General features: G+C 40.7%; 1 protein-coding gene across 3 annotated transcripts in view; it reads left to right on the forward strand.

Annotated features, from left to right (window-relative positions):
• sema3b (sema domain, immunoglobulin domain (Ig), short basic domain, secreted, (semaphorin) 3B) overlaps window positions 1–13,250 on the forward strand; it is a 109,988-nt gene extending 96,738 nt beyond the window's left edge. For 2 of the 3 annotated variants that reach the window (XM_024006235.2, XM_024006233.2), the window contains 10 exons: window positions 3,801–3,915; window positions 4,090–4,159; window positions 4,441–4,585; window positions 6,891–7,110; window positions 7,435–7,526; window positions 7,647–7,688; window positions 7,912–8,069; window positions 8,362–8,417; window positions 8,943–9,082; window positions 9,270–13,250. In XM_024006235.2, the coding sequence (XP_023862003.1) occupies window positions 3,801–3,915; window positions 4,090–4,159; window positions 4,441–4,585; window positions 6,891–7,110; window positions 7,435–7,526; window positions 7,647–7,688; window positions 7,912–8,069; window positions 8,362–8,417; window positions 8,943–9,082; window positions 9,270–9,770 (1,539 nt within the window). In that variant the 3' untranslated portion in view covers window positions 9,771–13,250. The remainder of the gene's footprint in view (window positions 1–3,800; window positions 3,916–4,089; window positions 4,160–4,440; window positions 4,586–6,890; window positions 7,111–7,434; window positions 7,527–7,646; window positions 7,689–7,911; window positions 8,070–8,361; window positions 8,418–8,942; window positions 9,083–9,269) is intronic. The other variant, XM_070447870.1, reaches the window with a different exon arrangement.
• Window positions 13,251–14,000: the final 750 nt, after the last annotated feature.

Below are 14,000 nucleotides of genomic sequence, written 5' to 3' on the forward strand. Positions count from 1 at the left end.
GTACTGTATACAGTTTAATTACTGGTAACCTGTCGTATTACCAGTTTATGACTGTATCTGTACTGTAATTACAGATTATACCTGTACCTGTACTGTCTTACAGTATTACAGTACCTGTACTGATTACAGATTAAACTGTACGTACTGTATTACAGTTTACACTGTACTATACTGTATTACAGATTATACTGTACCTGTAACTGTATTACAGATTAATACTGTACCATACTGTATTACAGATTATAACTGTACCTGTACTGTATTACCGTTTATAATTGTACCTGTACTGTATTTACAGTTTATACTGTACCTGTACTGTATTACGTTTATACTGTACCTGTACGTGTATTACAGTTTATACTGTACCTGTACTGTATTACAGATTATACTGTACCTGTACTGTATACAGTTTCATACTGTATCATCCGTAATCACACTGTACCATACTGTACCATCACTGTACCATATGTATTACAGTTTATACTGTACCATACTGTATCATACTGTACCATACTGTATCAGACTGTACCATAATGTACCATACTTAATCACGTACAGTATACTTACATACTGTATCATACTGCACCATACTTAATCAGACTCTACCATACTTAATCGTACTGTACCATACTTAATCATACTGTTATCAGACTGTACCATACTGTATCATACTGTATCAGACTGTACCATACTTAATCATACTGTATCATACTGTATCATACTTAATCATACTGTATCAGACTGTACCATACTGTACCATACTGTATCATACTGTACCATACTGTATCAGACTGTACATACTTAATCATACTGTATCATACTTAATCGTACTGTCCATACTGTATCATACTGTATCAGACTGTACAACTTAATCATACTGCACCATACTGTCATAACTGTATCAGACTGTACCATACTTAATCATACTGCATCAGACTGTACCATACTGTAATCATACTTAATCATACTATATTCATACTGTATCCATACTTAATCATACTGTATCAGGACCCTGTACTCATACTTAATCATACTGTACAATTACTGTACATATCTAATCATACTATCTACTGTATCATACTGTACCATACTTAATCATACTGTACAACTGTACATACTGTATCATACTGTATCATACTGTATCCATACTGTACATACTGTATCCATACTAATCATACTGTACATCTTAATCTAACAACTGCATCAGACTGTACAATACTAATCAGACTGTACCATACTTAATCATACTGTATCAGACTGTACCATACTTAATCATACTGTATCAGATTTACCATACTTAATCATACTGTATCAGATTGTACCATACTAAATCATACTAATCATACTGTATCAATGTACACATACTTAATCACGTATCAGACTGTACCATACATAGACTACTTTATCACTACGTATCATACTGATACTACTGTACTCATACTGTATATCATACTGTACCATACTGTACATACTTAATCATACTGTATCAGACTGTACCCTACTGTATCAGACTGTACCATACTGTATCATACTTAATCAATACTGTAACCATACTGTACCTACGTATATACTGTATCAGACTTGACCATCCTGTATCATGCTGTACATACTGTATCATACTTAATCATGCTGTATCATAACTCTACATACTTTACCATACTTAATCATACTGTACACACTGTACACATACCGTATCATGCTTAAAAATACTGTACATAACCGTACCTTAGTTAATACTATTCCATACATTATAACTTTCCTTAGCCTCTGGTGGACACATCCAGTATAATGTGTCATTGACACGTTTTTGTATACAAAATTGTTCGATGTTTTATTTTCATACAACAGTTACATATTATTACGGGTATCTTGACTTTATAACATTGGTCTATAATGTCTATTTGTTTGTTGTTGCAGAATGATATGGGGTGCCAGCGTAGTCTGGTCAATAAGTGGACCACCTTCCTGAAGACTCGTCTCATCTGTTCTGTGCCAGGCAGTGACGGCAGTGACACCTACTTTGATGAGCTCCGTAGTAACCGTTATTAAGTCTGAGTTTGTTACTGATCCTAGCTTCTCACTCCAGGCTATATCTGGGCTGGGGATATTTACACACGACCAATGAAGATTCATCTGAGCTAAATGGACAGAGCGGGAGGTTATGTTTGTGTTTCTCTGACCTTTGACCTGTGTACCTGCCACAGGGGACGTATTCCTGCTGCAGACCAGGGACAGGAAGAACCCTCTGGTCTACACCGTCTTCTCTACCTCTAGGTCAGAGTTAAAACAAGGCGATGCATTGTTATTTGTTGTGTTGTGTGTGTGTGTGTTGTGTGTGTGTTGTGTGTGTGTGTGTGTGTGTGTTGTGTGTGTGTGTGTGTGTGTGTGGTGTGTGTGTGTGTGTGTGTGTGTGTGTGTGTGTGTGTGTGTTGTGTGTGGTGTGTGTGTGGTGTGTGTGTGTGTGTGTGTGTGTGTGTGTGTGTTTTACTGTAGTTCTCTGACTGTGATAGTGTGTTTAATAGTGGGCCTTGTCTCTAACTGTGCGTCCCTGCTCCCAGCAGCAGTGTATTCAAGGGATCAGCCGTGTGTATCTACACCATGAATGACATCCGCAGGGCCTTCCTGGGGCCTTCGCCCACAAAGAGGGGCCAAACTATCAGTGGGTCCCCTTCCAGGGCAAAGTCCCTACCACGCCCTGGCATGGTACGTAGCTCTGTGGAAATTTACTGAACGCAGATGCTACCCGTGTTTCCAATTCACTGAACAGAAAATACATCCATCCCAGCTCTGCAGGTTTTGCTGCGAAGACACAAAATCATTAGATCATTTGTTTTGGTATTGTCCGCATGCAGCTTTTTTTTTGTCGCAGGTTCAGGAATGAATGAAGAATTGCAACCTTTACCTGGAGTTCAACTCGCAATAGCCCTGCTGGGTGATCTGAAAAGTCATAGTCCATTCGATAATAAAATAATAATACTCTTATCAAAAAATGTAATCTTTAATTTACAATCTGATAAACTTATGAGAATAGAAAGGTTTAGAACTTTTGTAAAATAAATATATTATGGCAGCTAGAAATCAAATGGATGTCTTGTACCTTCTCTGACCTTAGTTATCTATGTTTTCTTTATATTTTGGTTAGGTCAGGTGTGACGAGGGTGGGTACGCTAGTTTTTGTATTGTCTAGGGGGTTTTGTATTGTTTAGGTACTTAATCATACTGTATCATACTGTACCATACTTAATCATACTGTATCAGACTGTACCATACTGTATCATACTGTATCATACTGTATCATACTGAATCATACTGTACCATACTGTATCATACTGTACCATACTGTACCATACTTAATCATACTGTATCAGACTGTACCCTACTGTATCAGACTGTACCATACTGTATCATACTTAATCAKACTGTACCATACTGTACCATACGTAATCATACTGTATCAGACTGTACCATACTGTATCATGCTGTACCATACTGTATCATACTTAATCATGCTGTATCATACTCTACCATACTTTACCATACTTAATCATACTGTATCACACTGTACCATACCGTATCATGCTTAAAAATACTGTACCATACCGTACCTTAGTTAATACTATTCCATACATTCATAACTTTTCCTTAGCCTCTGGTGGACACATCCAGTATACTGTGTCATTGACACTGTTTTGTATACAACATTGTTCGATGTTTATTGTTCATACAACAGTTACATATTATTACGGGTATCTTGACTTTATAACATTGGTCTATAATGTCTATTTGGTTTGTTGTTGCAGAATGATATGGGTGGCCAGCGTAGTCTGGTCAATAAGTGGACCACCTTCCTGAAGACTCGTCTCATCTGTTCTGTGCCAGGCAGTGACGGCAGTGACACCTACTTTGATGAGCTCCGTAAGTAACCGTTATTAAAGTCTGAGTTTGTTATCTGATCCTAGCTCTCACTCCAGGCTATATCTGGGCTGGGGATATTTACACACGACCAATGAAGATTCATCTGAGCTAAATGGACAGAGCGGGAGGTTATGTTTGTGTTTCTCTGACCTTTGACCTGTGTACCTGCCACAGGGGACGTATTCCTGCTGCAGACCAGGGACAGGAAGAACCCTCTGGTCTACACCGTCTTCTCTACCTCTAGGTCAGAGTTTAAACAAGGCGATGCATTGAGTTATTCTGTGTGTGTGTGTGTGTGTGTGTGTGTGTGTGTGTGTGTGTGTGTGTGTGTGTGTGGTGTGTGTGTGTGTGTGTGGTGTGTGTGTGGTGTGTGTGTGTGTGTGTGTGTGTGTGTGTGTGTGTGTGTGTGTGTGTGTTGTGTTGTGTGTGTGTGTGTGTGTGTGTGTTTTACTGTAGTTCCTGACTGTGATAGTGTGTTTAATAGTAGGCCTTGTCTCTAACTGTGCGTCCCCTGCCTCCCAGCAGCAGTGTATTCAAGGGATCAGCCGTGTGTATCTACACCATGAATGACATCCGCAGGGCCTTCCTGGGGCCCTTCGCCCACAAAGAGGGGCCAAACTATCAGTGGGTCCCCTTCCAGGGCAAAGTCCCCTACCCACGCCCTGGCATGGTACGTAGCTCTGTGGAAATTTACTGAACGCAGATGGCTACCCGTTGTTTCCACAATTCACTGAACAGAAAATACATCCATCCCAGCTCTGCAGGTTTTGCTGCGAAGACACAAAATCATTAGATCATTTGTTTTGGTATTGTCCGCATGCAGCTTGTTTTTTGTCGCAGGTTCAGGAATGACTGAAGAATTGCAACCTTTACCTGGAGTTAACTCTGCCAATAGCCCTGCTGGGTGATCTGAAAAGTCATAGTCATTCGATCAATAAAATAATAATACTCTTATCAAAAAATGTAATCTTTAATTTACAATCTGAATAAACTATGAGAATAGAAAGGTTTAGAACTTTTGTAAAATAAATATTTATGGCAGCTAGAAATCAAAACTGGATGGTCTTGTCACGCTCTGACCTTAGTTATCTATGTTTTCTTTATATTTTGGTTAGGTCAGGGTGTGACGAGGGTGGGTACGCTAGTTTTTGTATTGTCTAGGGGTTTTGTATTGTTTAGGGTTTTGTAAGTCTAGGGTTTTGTAGGTCTAGGTGATCTGTATGTCTATGGTGGCCTGATATGGTTCCCAATCAGAGGCAGCTGTTTATCGTTGTCTCTGATTGGGGATTATTTAGGTAGCCATTTTCCCTTTTGTGTTCGTGGGTTCTCGTCTATGTGTAGTTGCCTGTCAGCACTCGTTTTGTATAGCTTCACGTGTCGTTTTGTTATTTTGGTTAGTTTGTTCAGTGTTCATTCTTATTATAATAAAGAATGTACGCATACCACGCTGCGCCTTGGTCCGATTCATACGACGAACGTGACAGGTCTTCAGAGATAGATGGGAGAGGTTGAGTGTAGCTGAAGATTTGGACTAAAAACAAACTAAATTTAACTAATGTAAAATATACTGTCCGTAAAATGTATATAGTATGTATAGGATGGAAGTAGAAGCCTAAGTGTTGTTGTCCATTAGTTTACTCCAATTAGGGGAGGGGTTGTAGGATTAGGGAAAAATAATAAATATGGAAAATATATTTATTTACTTTACTGCAATTAGGGGAGGGGGTAGGGGTAGGGTTAGGGTTAGGGAAAAATAATAAATATGGAAAATATATTTAATTAGTTTACTGCAATTAGGGGAGGGGTGGTAGGGTTAGAGGACAATGATAAAGAAGGAAAATATATTTAAAAAATATATAATTAAAATAATATATTTATTTACAAAATTATATATATATGGGGGATTGGAAATGATGAAGACAATTACATTGATAGAAGCCACAATATATCTTCAATATTAAAGCTGATCTACCGACAAAAAAAATATATATAAAAAATATACGTGGATATCAAAATAAACAATGACTCAAGTAAAAGTGAAAGTCACCCAGTAAAATAYTACTTGAGTAAAAGTCTAAAAGTATTTGGTTATAATTATACTTCAGTATCAAAAGTAAAAGTATAAATCATTTCACATTTCTTATATTAAGCAATCCAGATGGCACAATTTTCTTGTTTTTTTATTTATGGACAGCCAGGGGCAAACTCCAACACTCAGGACATAACTTATAAACGAAGCATTTGTGTTTTGTGAGTCTGCCAGATAAGAGGCAGTAGGAATGACCAGGGAAGTTCTCTCTGTGTGTGTGTGAATTGGACCACTTTCCTGTCCTGTTAAGCATTCGAAGTGTAACGAGTACTTTTGGGTGTCAGGGAAAATGGATGGAGTATAAAGTACATTGTTTTCTTTCGGAATATAGTAGAGTAAAAGTAAAAGTTGTCGAAAATTCAAAAAGTAAAGTAAAGTACAGATACCCCAAAAAAACAACTTACATAGTACCCTAAAGTATTTTTACTTAAGTACTTTACACCACTGCAAACAGACTCCCCAGGAGCAGCATAACTCTACCCCTGGTATAAACAGACAGGCCTTTTTTCACACTCCTTTTCTCCCATTAGCCCCCATTACTTAAAGATACAGCATTTGACAGCGCATTCAATGAAAATAATAAACATTAAGTTCATAGATCATAGAAACGCATATTCTTTACGTACAATGTTTGGTCTAGGAATGACCTTTTACCCTTTTAACCTTTAGTTAGAGGACCATGTCTGTTTTTCACTTTAGACTCATTTAGATAGGCCTATATGTGTAACATTTGTTACAACCTGTTTTAACTCATTTTAACCTCCCGAAAACCTCATAATAACCTTATAATAACCTTAATAACCTGATAATAATCTTATAATAACCACAATAACCTCATAATAACCTTACAATAACCGCTGTACTGTTACTCTGTTTGACCCCTTAGTGCCCCAGCAAGACATTCGGCAGTTTCGAGTCCACCAAGGGTTTCCCTGACGACGTGATCCAGTTTGCGCGTCACCACCCTCTGATGTTTAACCCTGTATACCCCCTGAACCGCCGGCCAGTCTTCCTGAGGACCAACGTAGACTACAGCTTCACCCAGATCGCTGTGGACCGGGTGGGCGCCGCCGACGGGCAGTATGACGTCATGTTCATTGGCACAGGTAACTACTTATATGTAGACCTTACTCGTTATGCTTTGCCTGGTCCCAGATCTGTTTGTGCTCTTGCCAACTTCATTGCTGTCATTTTCAATCCAAACATTTCGCATGACAATTCCATTAGGAGTTGTCAAGAGAGCAGAAACAGACTGGCATCCACACTTATACACACTTATACTGATAACAGTGTAAGTGTGCTTTGTTTTCCCCCACATTGGCACTTCTGTGTGTTATACTAACTAGAATGTATGAAATGAGCAGTGTGTATATGGAATAGTAAGCAGGGATAGAGTGTGTGATCCAGTCTGAAACTTTTCTGTGTTGTAGACAAAGGGACAGTGCTGAAGGTGATCTCTGTACCTAAAGAGAGCTGGAAGAACATGGAGGACCTGCTACTGGAAGAGCTAGAGGTGTTCAAGGTGAGAGGACCCATCCATCATGCTGCTTCCGTATGTATAAATTATTGAGTATATTATGGAAGTATATAGTTATGTTTATATTTAGGAGTGGGATAATTAACCATTTATTCTTCTCTGCAGGATGCCTCATCCATCATTAACATGCAGATCTCCTCAAAGCGGGTAAGAGACACTTACCTCTAAAGAATCTTAGGGGCATAGAAAGGTGGTGGAGAAAATACAAAAATACAAGGCAAATGAGAAAAGAGCTAAAAGAGCTAGCATAACATCAGAAGGATAGGCACCAATGTACTAGCTCTCCCAGATTAATTCCAAGATATTTAATATCCATTTGACTGTATGTCACTAACATTGCTCCTCTATCTCTCTCTCTCTCTGCCCATAGCAGCAGCTGTATGTGGGTTCAGACACGGGTCTGGCCCAGGTTCCTCTGCATCGCTGCAGTGTCTATGGGAAGGCCTGTGCTGAGTGCTGCCTGGCCAGAGACCCATACTGCGCCTGGGACGGCACCTCTTGCACCCGCTACCTTCCCAACACCAAACGGTAAACACATTTCCAAATTCTAACGTACAACCTAACATGCTATCTTCCCAACACCAGATGGTAAACAACCTACAGTATATGCTATTTGCCCAACATTGGACCCTAACCAACCTTACCCACTACCTTTAAAACTGTAAACATCACCAAACCTGATCCTCTACCCAGTTAGCTCTACTCTTAGTGTACATACCCCAATGGACTACTAGCCTAGTCATTATAATCACAAGAGATCAGACATATCAACGCTTTGTACTATGTTCTATCGACACTTCCCTTTGTTCTTGTTTTCCAGGCGTTTCCGTCGTCAGGACGTGAGGAATGGAGACCCCAACACCCTGTGTTCAGGAGGTAAGACTCTTTCACTCTGCTGTACCTCCCGAACTCAGACTTTCACAGACATTAGGCTGATGTCAATAGGAGATTTGCAGAAAAGTTTTAGTTACACACTCTGATTTCAAGTTAGCATTCAGCACACTGTGACCAGGAGCTAACTCCCTCTCCCATGCTCCCACTCATAGAGGGCAGGGTGATTAGTGGGATTCTGTGCCATAATCTCTCTTTGGCCCGTGCCAAAGCCACATCCTGACCTCGCTCACCCCTACATCCCAGACTACAATAGAGCATTCTGTCACTCACAATGACATGAATTATTATACAAATTACCCAAATGGCACGACATGGTGATTTCACACAATTATGTCATATCATGTGCTCAGTGAGGGTGTTGCTCAAGAAAGGGAAAGGTCTGTGTGATTATCTCAGAGTTTGGATGGCATATTTACTTACACTACTGGAAATAATAAGTTGTCAACCTCAAGACTGTGAAATAAATGTTGAATAAATTGCAATCTCACATTATCTGATGGGGTACAGACCACCACAAGCACCGCGTGGCAGAAAGGAGGCTGTTTGGGGTGGAGGGGAGCAGTACCTTCCTGGAGTGTATCCCCAAATCCCTGCAGGCCAGAGTGACCTGGACCTTCCAGAAACACCCCCACAACCCCAGGGAAGAGGTGAGAGCACATTGAGGGAGGGATGAAACTACTAAGCAAAATTACAGTTAACGGATTTACAGTTGAGAGGTCATTCATAGTAACTCTTTCCCCTCCAATTATTTTTTCAACAATATTCAAGTGATTTTTGGTTCACATTGACTGTTTCAAGCTCTAATCTTCAGTTGTGTGTGCTTTAATCATCCAGCTGCGTCTAGATGACCGTGTCCTGCACACAGAGCGGGGACTGTTGGTAAGGAGGGTACTGAAACGTGACACGGGCCTCTACCAGTGCCACGCCATGGAGCACGGCTTCACCCAGACCCTACTGGACATCACACTGGAGGTAGTACCCTCCTCTTCCTCCTCCCCCTCTCCGCCCGCTGACCATCTCCTCCGATTGGACCCCCGTAGCGGCAGCCCACCCTCCACCAATCAGAAGATGTGGTACCGGGACTTCATGCAGCTGGTGGACCACCCCAATCTTAGCACCGTGGACCAGATCTGCGAGCAGGTCTGGGCGCGCAAGAATGCCCAATCGGAAAAGAGCCTCCCGGCTTCTCCTGCCAAACAGGCCCCGCCCCTTGGCCCTGTGGTCCAGGCCCCTAACAAGAAGTGGAAGCATCTTCAGGACATCCGCAAGGGGAGGAACCGCCGAACCCACGACGGGAAGCCCTCCTCACGAGCACCGCGAAGCGCAGGGGAGTAACAACAGACAGAGAGAGGAGAAGGAGAGGGACTGATACAGAGTTTAGGGAGAGAGGAAAAAAGAGGAGGAAAAGAGAGGGACAGAGACTGATAGAGACCAAGGACTTATGGAGGAGGTCAACCACACACACACAGCACCTCCTTCTTTGTGAATATTTACCTTCCGACACCCCACTATCTACTGCCCCATGATGCTTCACTCTTCCCTGACACCTGACACCTGACTACCACCCCTTGCTTGTATTGCCTCCTATTAATACCCCATCCTAATTCTATCTGCCCCAGCTGTCAGTCACTTTGTATGCACTCTGCTGGAGAGCTTCTGATAGAGACCTCACCACAGCAGAATAAACTGAGCAGACAGCCAGACAAACAGCCAGACAGACAAGTTAAAGGATGGCTCAGTGTGTGTAACTCAATCTCTCAGCGGAAATACAACTGGCTCGTAACTGGAATATCAGAATGGAAACAGACATACACACATTTACAACCCATGATGACAATGAATTTGATGATGATATGGATGACAAATCGTGAGATGGACAAAAACAATGGGATCAAGACAGAATACACATAACTCCAAATGCAGATTGATCCACGTAGATATAATCACATTGCACGTGTTTTATATGCAAAGATAACATAATGTAGATGTGTGCTTTGTGGTAGAGCTAGGCTTTGATATACTTCTTAGCATTTTGGTCCAAACAACTAGAGATTGGAGAAGGCACTATACTGTCATTCCAGTGTATATAGAGTACTCACAATGAGGGTAGATTCTGAAGCAGAGAGAGTGTACAGGATCAATACAATGGTTCTATTGTGATTTTGTTTTACAAAATGGCTGACAAGGTAGGGCAAGTGGAAGATATTCTACATATATGTTCATGGGGTGACAAGAAATATGTTTTGTGTTTTATTTAGTCTTTTATTTAAATGATCTGTGTGTATTTTCTGATTGTAATGACTTGTGTTGTGTGCTGACACAATTCCATGTGGGAGTTGAGATGGTACTAGTGACAGACTGCACAACATCAATGTGTAGATGGGATTGCAAGGCCTTGTGAAAGAATAGTAGACTTTAAATACGACATCCCATCTTTGGGCTAAAAGCATGATATTTATGTGTGAAAACATCTTGATTCTTATTCTAAATGGTACCTACTTTGTTCTTTGTTCTGTGTGTCTGTGTGTCTGTGTGCATGTGTGTGTGCGTGTGTGCGTGTGTGCGTGTGTGCGTGTGTGCGTGCGCGTATTGGCAAGAGAGCTGAAGAGTGTTTCTGGTCAATTCCCTGCTATGTAATATGTCCATTATATCATAAACACATACAGACAAATATCACCACTGAGGTGCCAAAAATTGCAAAAAATGACCGTTTTGTCTGAATTCAAGGACAATAATCAGGTACAATAAAACTAAATCATAAAATACAGACATTATAAGAACTTCCCTCCTTTCTGCTTTTTCTGTAGGCCCGTCTCTGTGTGTCAATTACACAGGATACCTTTGCTGCCTTGTATTCAGCAAAACCCGTTTGTCCTCTGTGAAATGGTGTGAGTAGAGCGCAACCTAGTGATTTTTCCGTGTATAGACCTGGCCTGGTCCAAGTACTTTCTGTGGTACGATTCAATATACTTACATATAGTCTGTTGTGAAAGACAAGTGGCTTTGTAAAATAAAACACGCTTTTACTTTTTCCCTTATCCCAGTGGAATCTACGAGAGCGTTTAGATGTATTAAATCCTGTCTGTTATTTATACCTGCTTTATAAAGATGTAATTATTAACTCTTGAATGACTGAGGAAAATAAGTTAAGTGGACTGTAGTTTTGTGCTCTTTAATTGCATGACCAAGGTTAGTGGCTACATATGGACAATGGAGACTTTGACTGCCTCCCTAAATGGCACCCTATTCCCCAAAGTGCACTGCTTTTGACCAAGGCCTACAGGGTTCTGGTCAAAAGCAGTGCACTATGTAGGGAATAGGGTGCCATTTGGGACGTACTCTTTGAGATAGCCCAAAGGTCTGCAGATGGCGATATTGAGTCGTTTCATCTTACCGTCCAAATGGAATGTATGCAGCCGGCTGTACACTCGTGTCCCACGTCGACCTGTTCGTACATAAAACATTCTCCATTCAGGCTACAAATGTATACATTTCATCCTTAACTTGATTTAATGGCGAGAAAGCAGATAAAAATGGGGAAAATATGCATACTTTATGAAACACCATTTTCCACCACCATGCTACAGTAGCTAATGCTAGTCCTGGATGATGCATATCGTGTTCAGCCAATCAGGTTGCAGCAGTCAGTTTTTTCACCCCTGGTCTGATAGTTTCAAAATAAACGACTGCTGCAACCTGATTGGCTGAATGCAATAAGCAACATCCAAATATAATAAAATCAAATTGTATTGGTCACATAAACATATTTAGCAGATGTTATKGTGGGTGTAGCTAAATGCTTGTGTTTCTAGCTCCAACAGTGCAGTAGTATCTCACAATTCACAACAATACACACAAATCTAAAAGGAAAACAATAGAATTAAGAAATATATAAATATTGGTACTAATATTTAGCTACTCTACCATGATGGTGGAAAATAGTGTTTCATAGTGAAAGTACACATATTTTCCCATTTTTTTCTCTCTATCTTCTCGCAATTAAATTGGGTTAATGAGAAAATTGACGCCTTAGCAGCCTGAATGGAGAATGTTTTATGTACGATCCGGTCCAGGGGGATGGGAGTGTATAGCTGGCTGCATACATTCCCTTTAGATGGTAAGATGAAACGACTCAATATCGCCATGTGCCGGCCTTTGGGCTACTTCTGAGAAGTGCGACTGAGTTGAGAAAGCACAATGTCAATATGGTTATGCTATGTATTTATGTGCGCAGATAAGCTAATATGATGTGGTGGATTGTTTTCTTGTAGAGACTAAGGGCTCTATTCAATCTGTATTGCTGAAGCGATAGAGTTTGCACACTAGAAATGTTAAGGCAGTTTCCGATTGAGCTGCCTATAAATTTCAATCACTCTGTAACGCTGAACTTCTGTAATACGGATTGAATAGAGCACTTATATTTGTACCATAGGCCTACACATTCTCCCAAAAATACCATAATTAAAAAATCTTTCTGTAAATGTTGATCCGGTTGTCCAATTAGCATCATTGTTCTTTACACTGCCCTCCAATCGCTGATCCTTTCTATTCCTTGCTATGTTACGCACCCCAACATTATTTCTGAGAGAGAAAGAGTGTGTGTGTGTCTGTGTGCGTGCGTGCGTGCGTGCATGAGTGTTTTGTGTATGTTTGGGGGAAAGGAGAGCTGATATTGGTTAAGGAGGAGAGGTGGTCTGTGAAGACAGTTCAAAGTTCAAGGCCAAAGTTGACATGGTGCACTGTATTACTTCCAAAGTTCTTTGTGGATTGTTATGTCAGATTGTTTTTAACACAATAAAATACCCAGTTACTTTACATCTGAGTATTTTATTGTCATATGTCATCTACTATGTTTTACACTACTACTGAGTATTACAGCACAACAATGGTATTTAGGCCTGCAGCCTTACATCAACAGCCAACAACGATGCAATTCCTATTTCGTACAGAGGATGGCATCCCTGTATCGACAGAGGAGAGGGAGGGCTCTGTGCCTGTACTGTGGGGAAGTGGGAGCCCCGTTTCACTCTCCTCTTCCCATTATCTACAAACCAATCTGTGCCTTCATGTCCCACAACCCCTTATAGCCCACCACTGCCCCGTAACCCCTTTATATCACTGGCCCCTTGACATTCTCCAGGAGCGGCTTTTGTGGAAAAGGGGGGTTAGTGGAGCAACCATACCAACATTATGCCTCACATTCTTCATAGAAATATCATAATGACCCTGCATGGGCTGATCGATGTTCATGCCCATGCACAAATACACACACGCACAAACATGCACACACAACACACACACAATGCAATCATAAACACAAAGAAATTAAATTGGGGATGTACAGTGCATTGGGAAAGTATTCAGAACTCTTGACTTTTCCACATTGTATTACGTTACAGCCTTATTCAAAAATGGATTGAATTGTTTATTTTTCTCATCAATCTACACACAATACCCAATAATGACAAAGCAAAAACCGTTTTTTTGACATGTGTAAAAAATAATTATGAAATATCACATTGACATATTACTGTATTGCTGAAACTGGCAACCCATTAGCCCCCC

The sequence above is a fragment of the Salvelinus sp. IW2-2015 genome, linkage group LG17 (genome assembly GCF_002910315.2).
Source record: "Salvelinus sp. IW2-2015 linkage group LG17, ASM291031v2, whole genome shotgun sequence".
NCBI lineage: Eukaryota > Metazoa > Chordata > Actinopteri > Salmoniformes > Salmonidae > Salvelinus > Salvelinus sp. IW2-2015.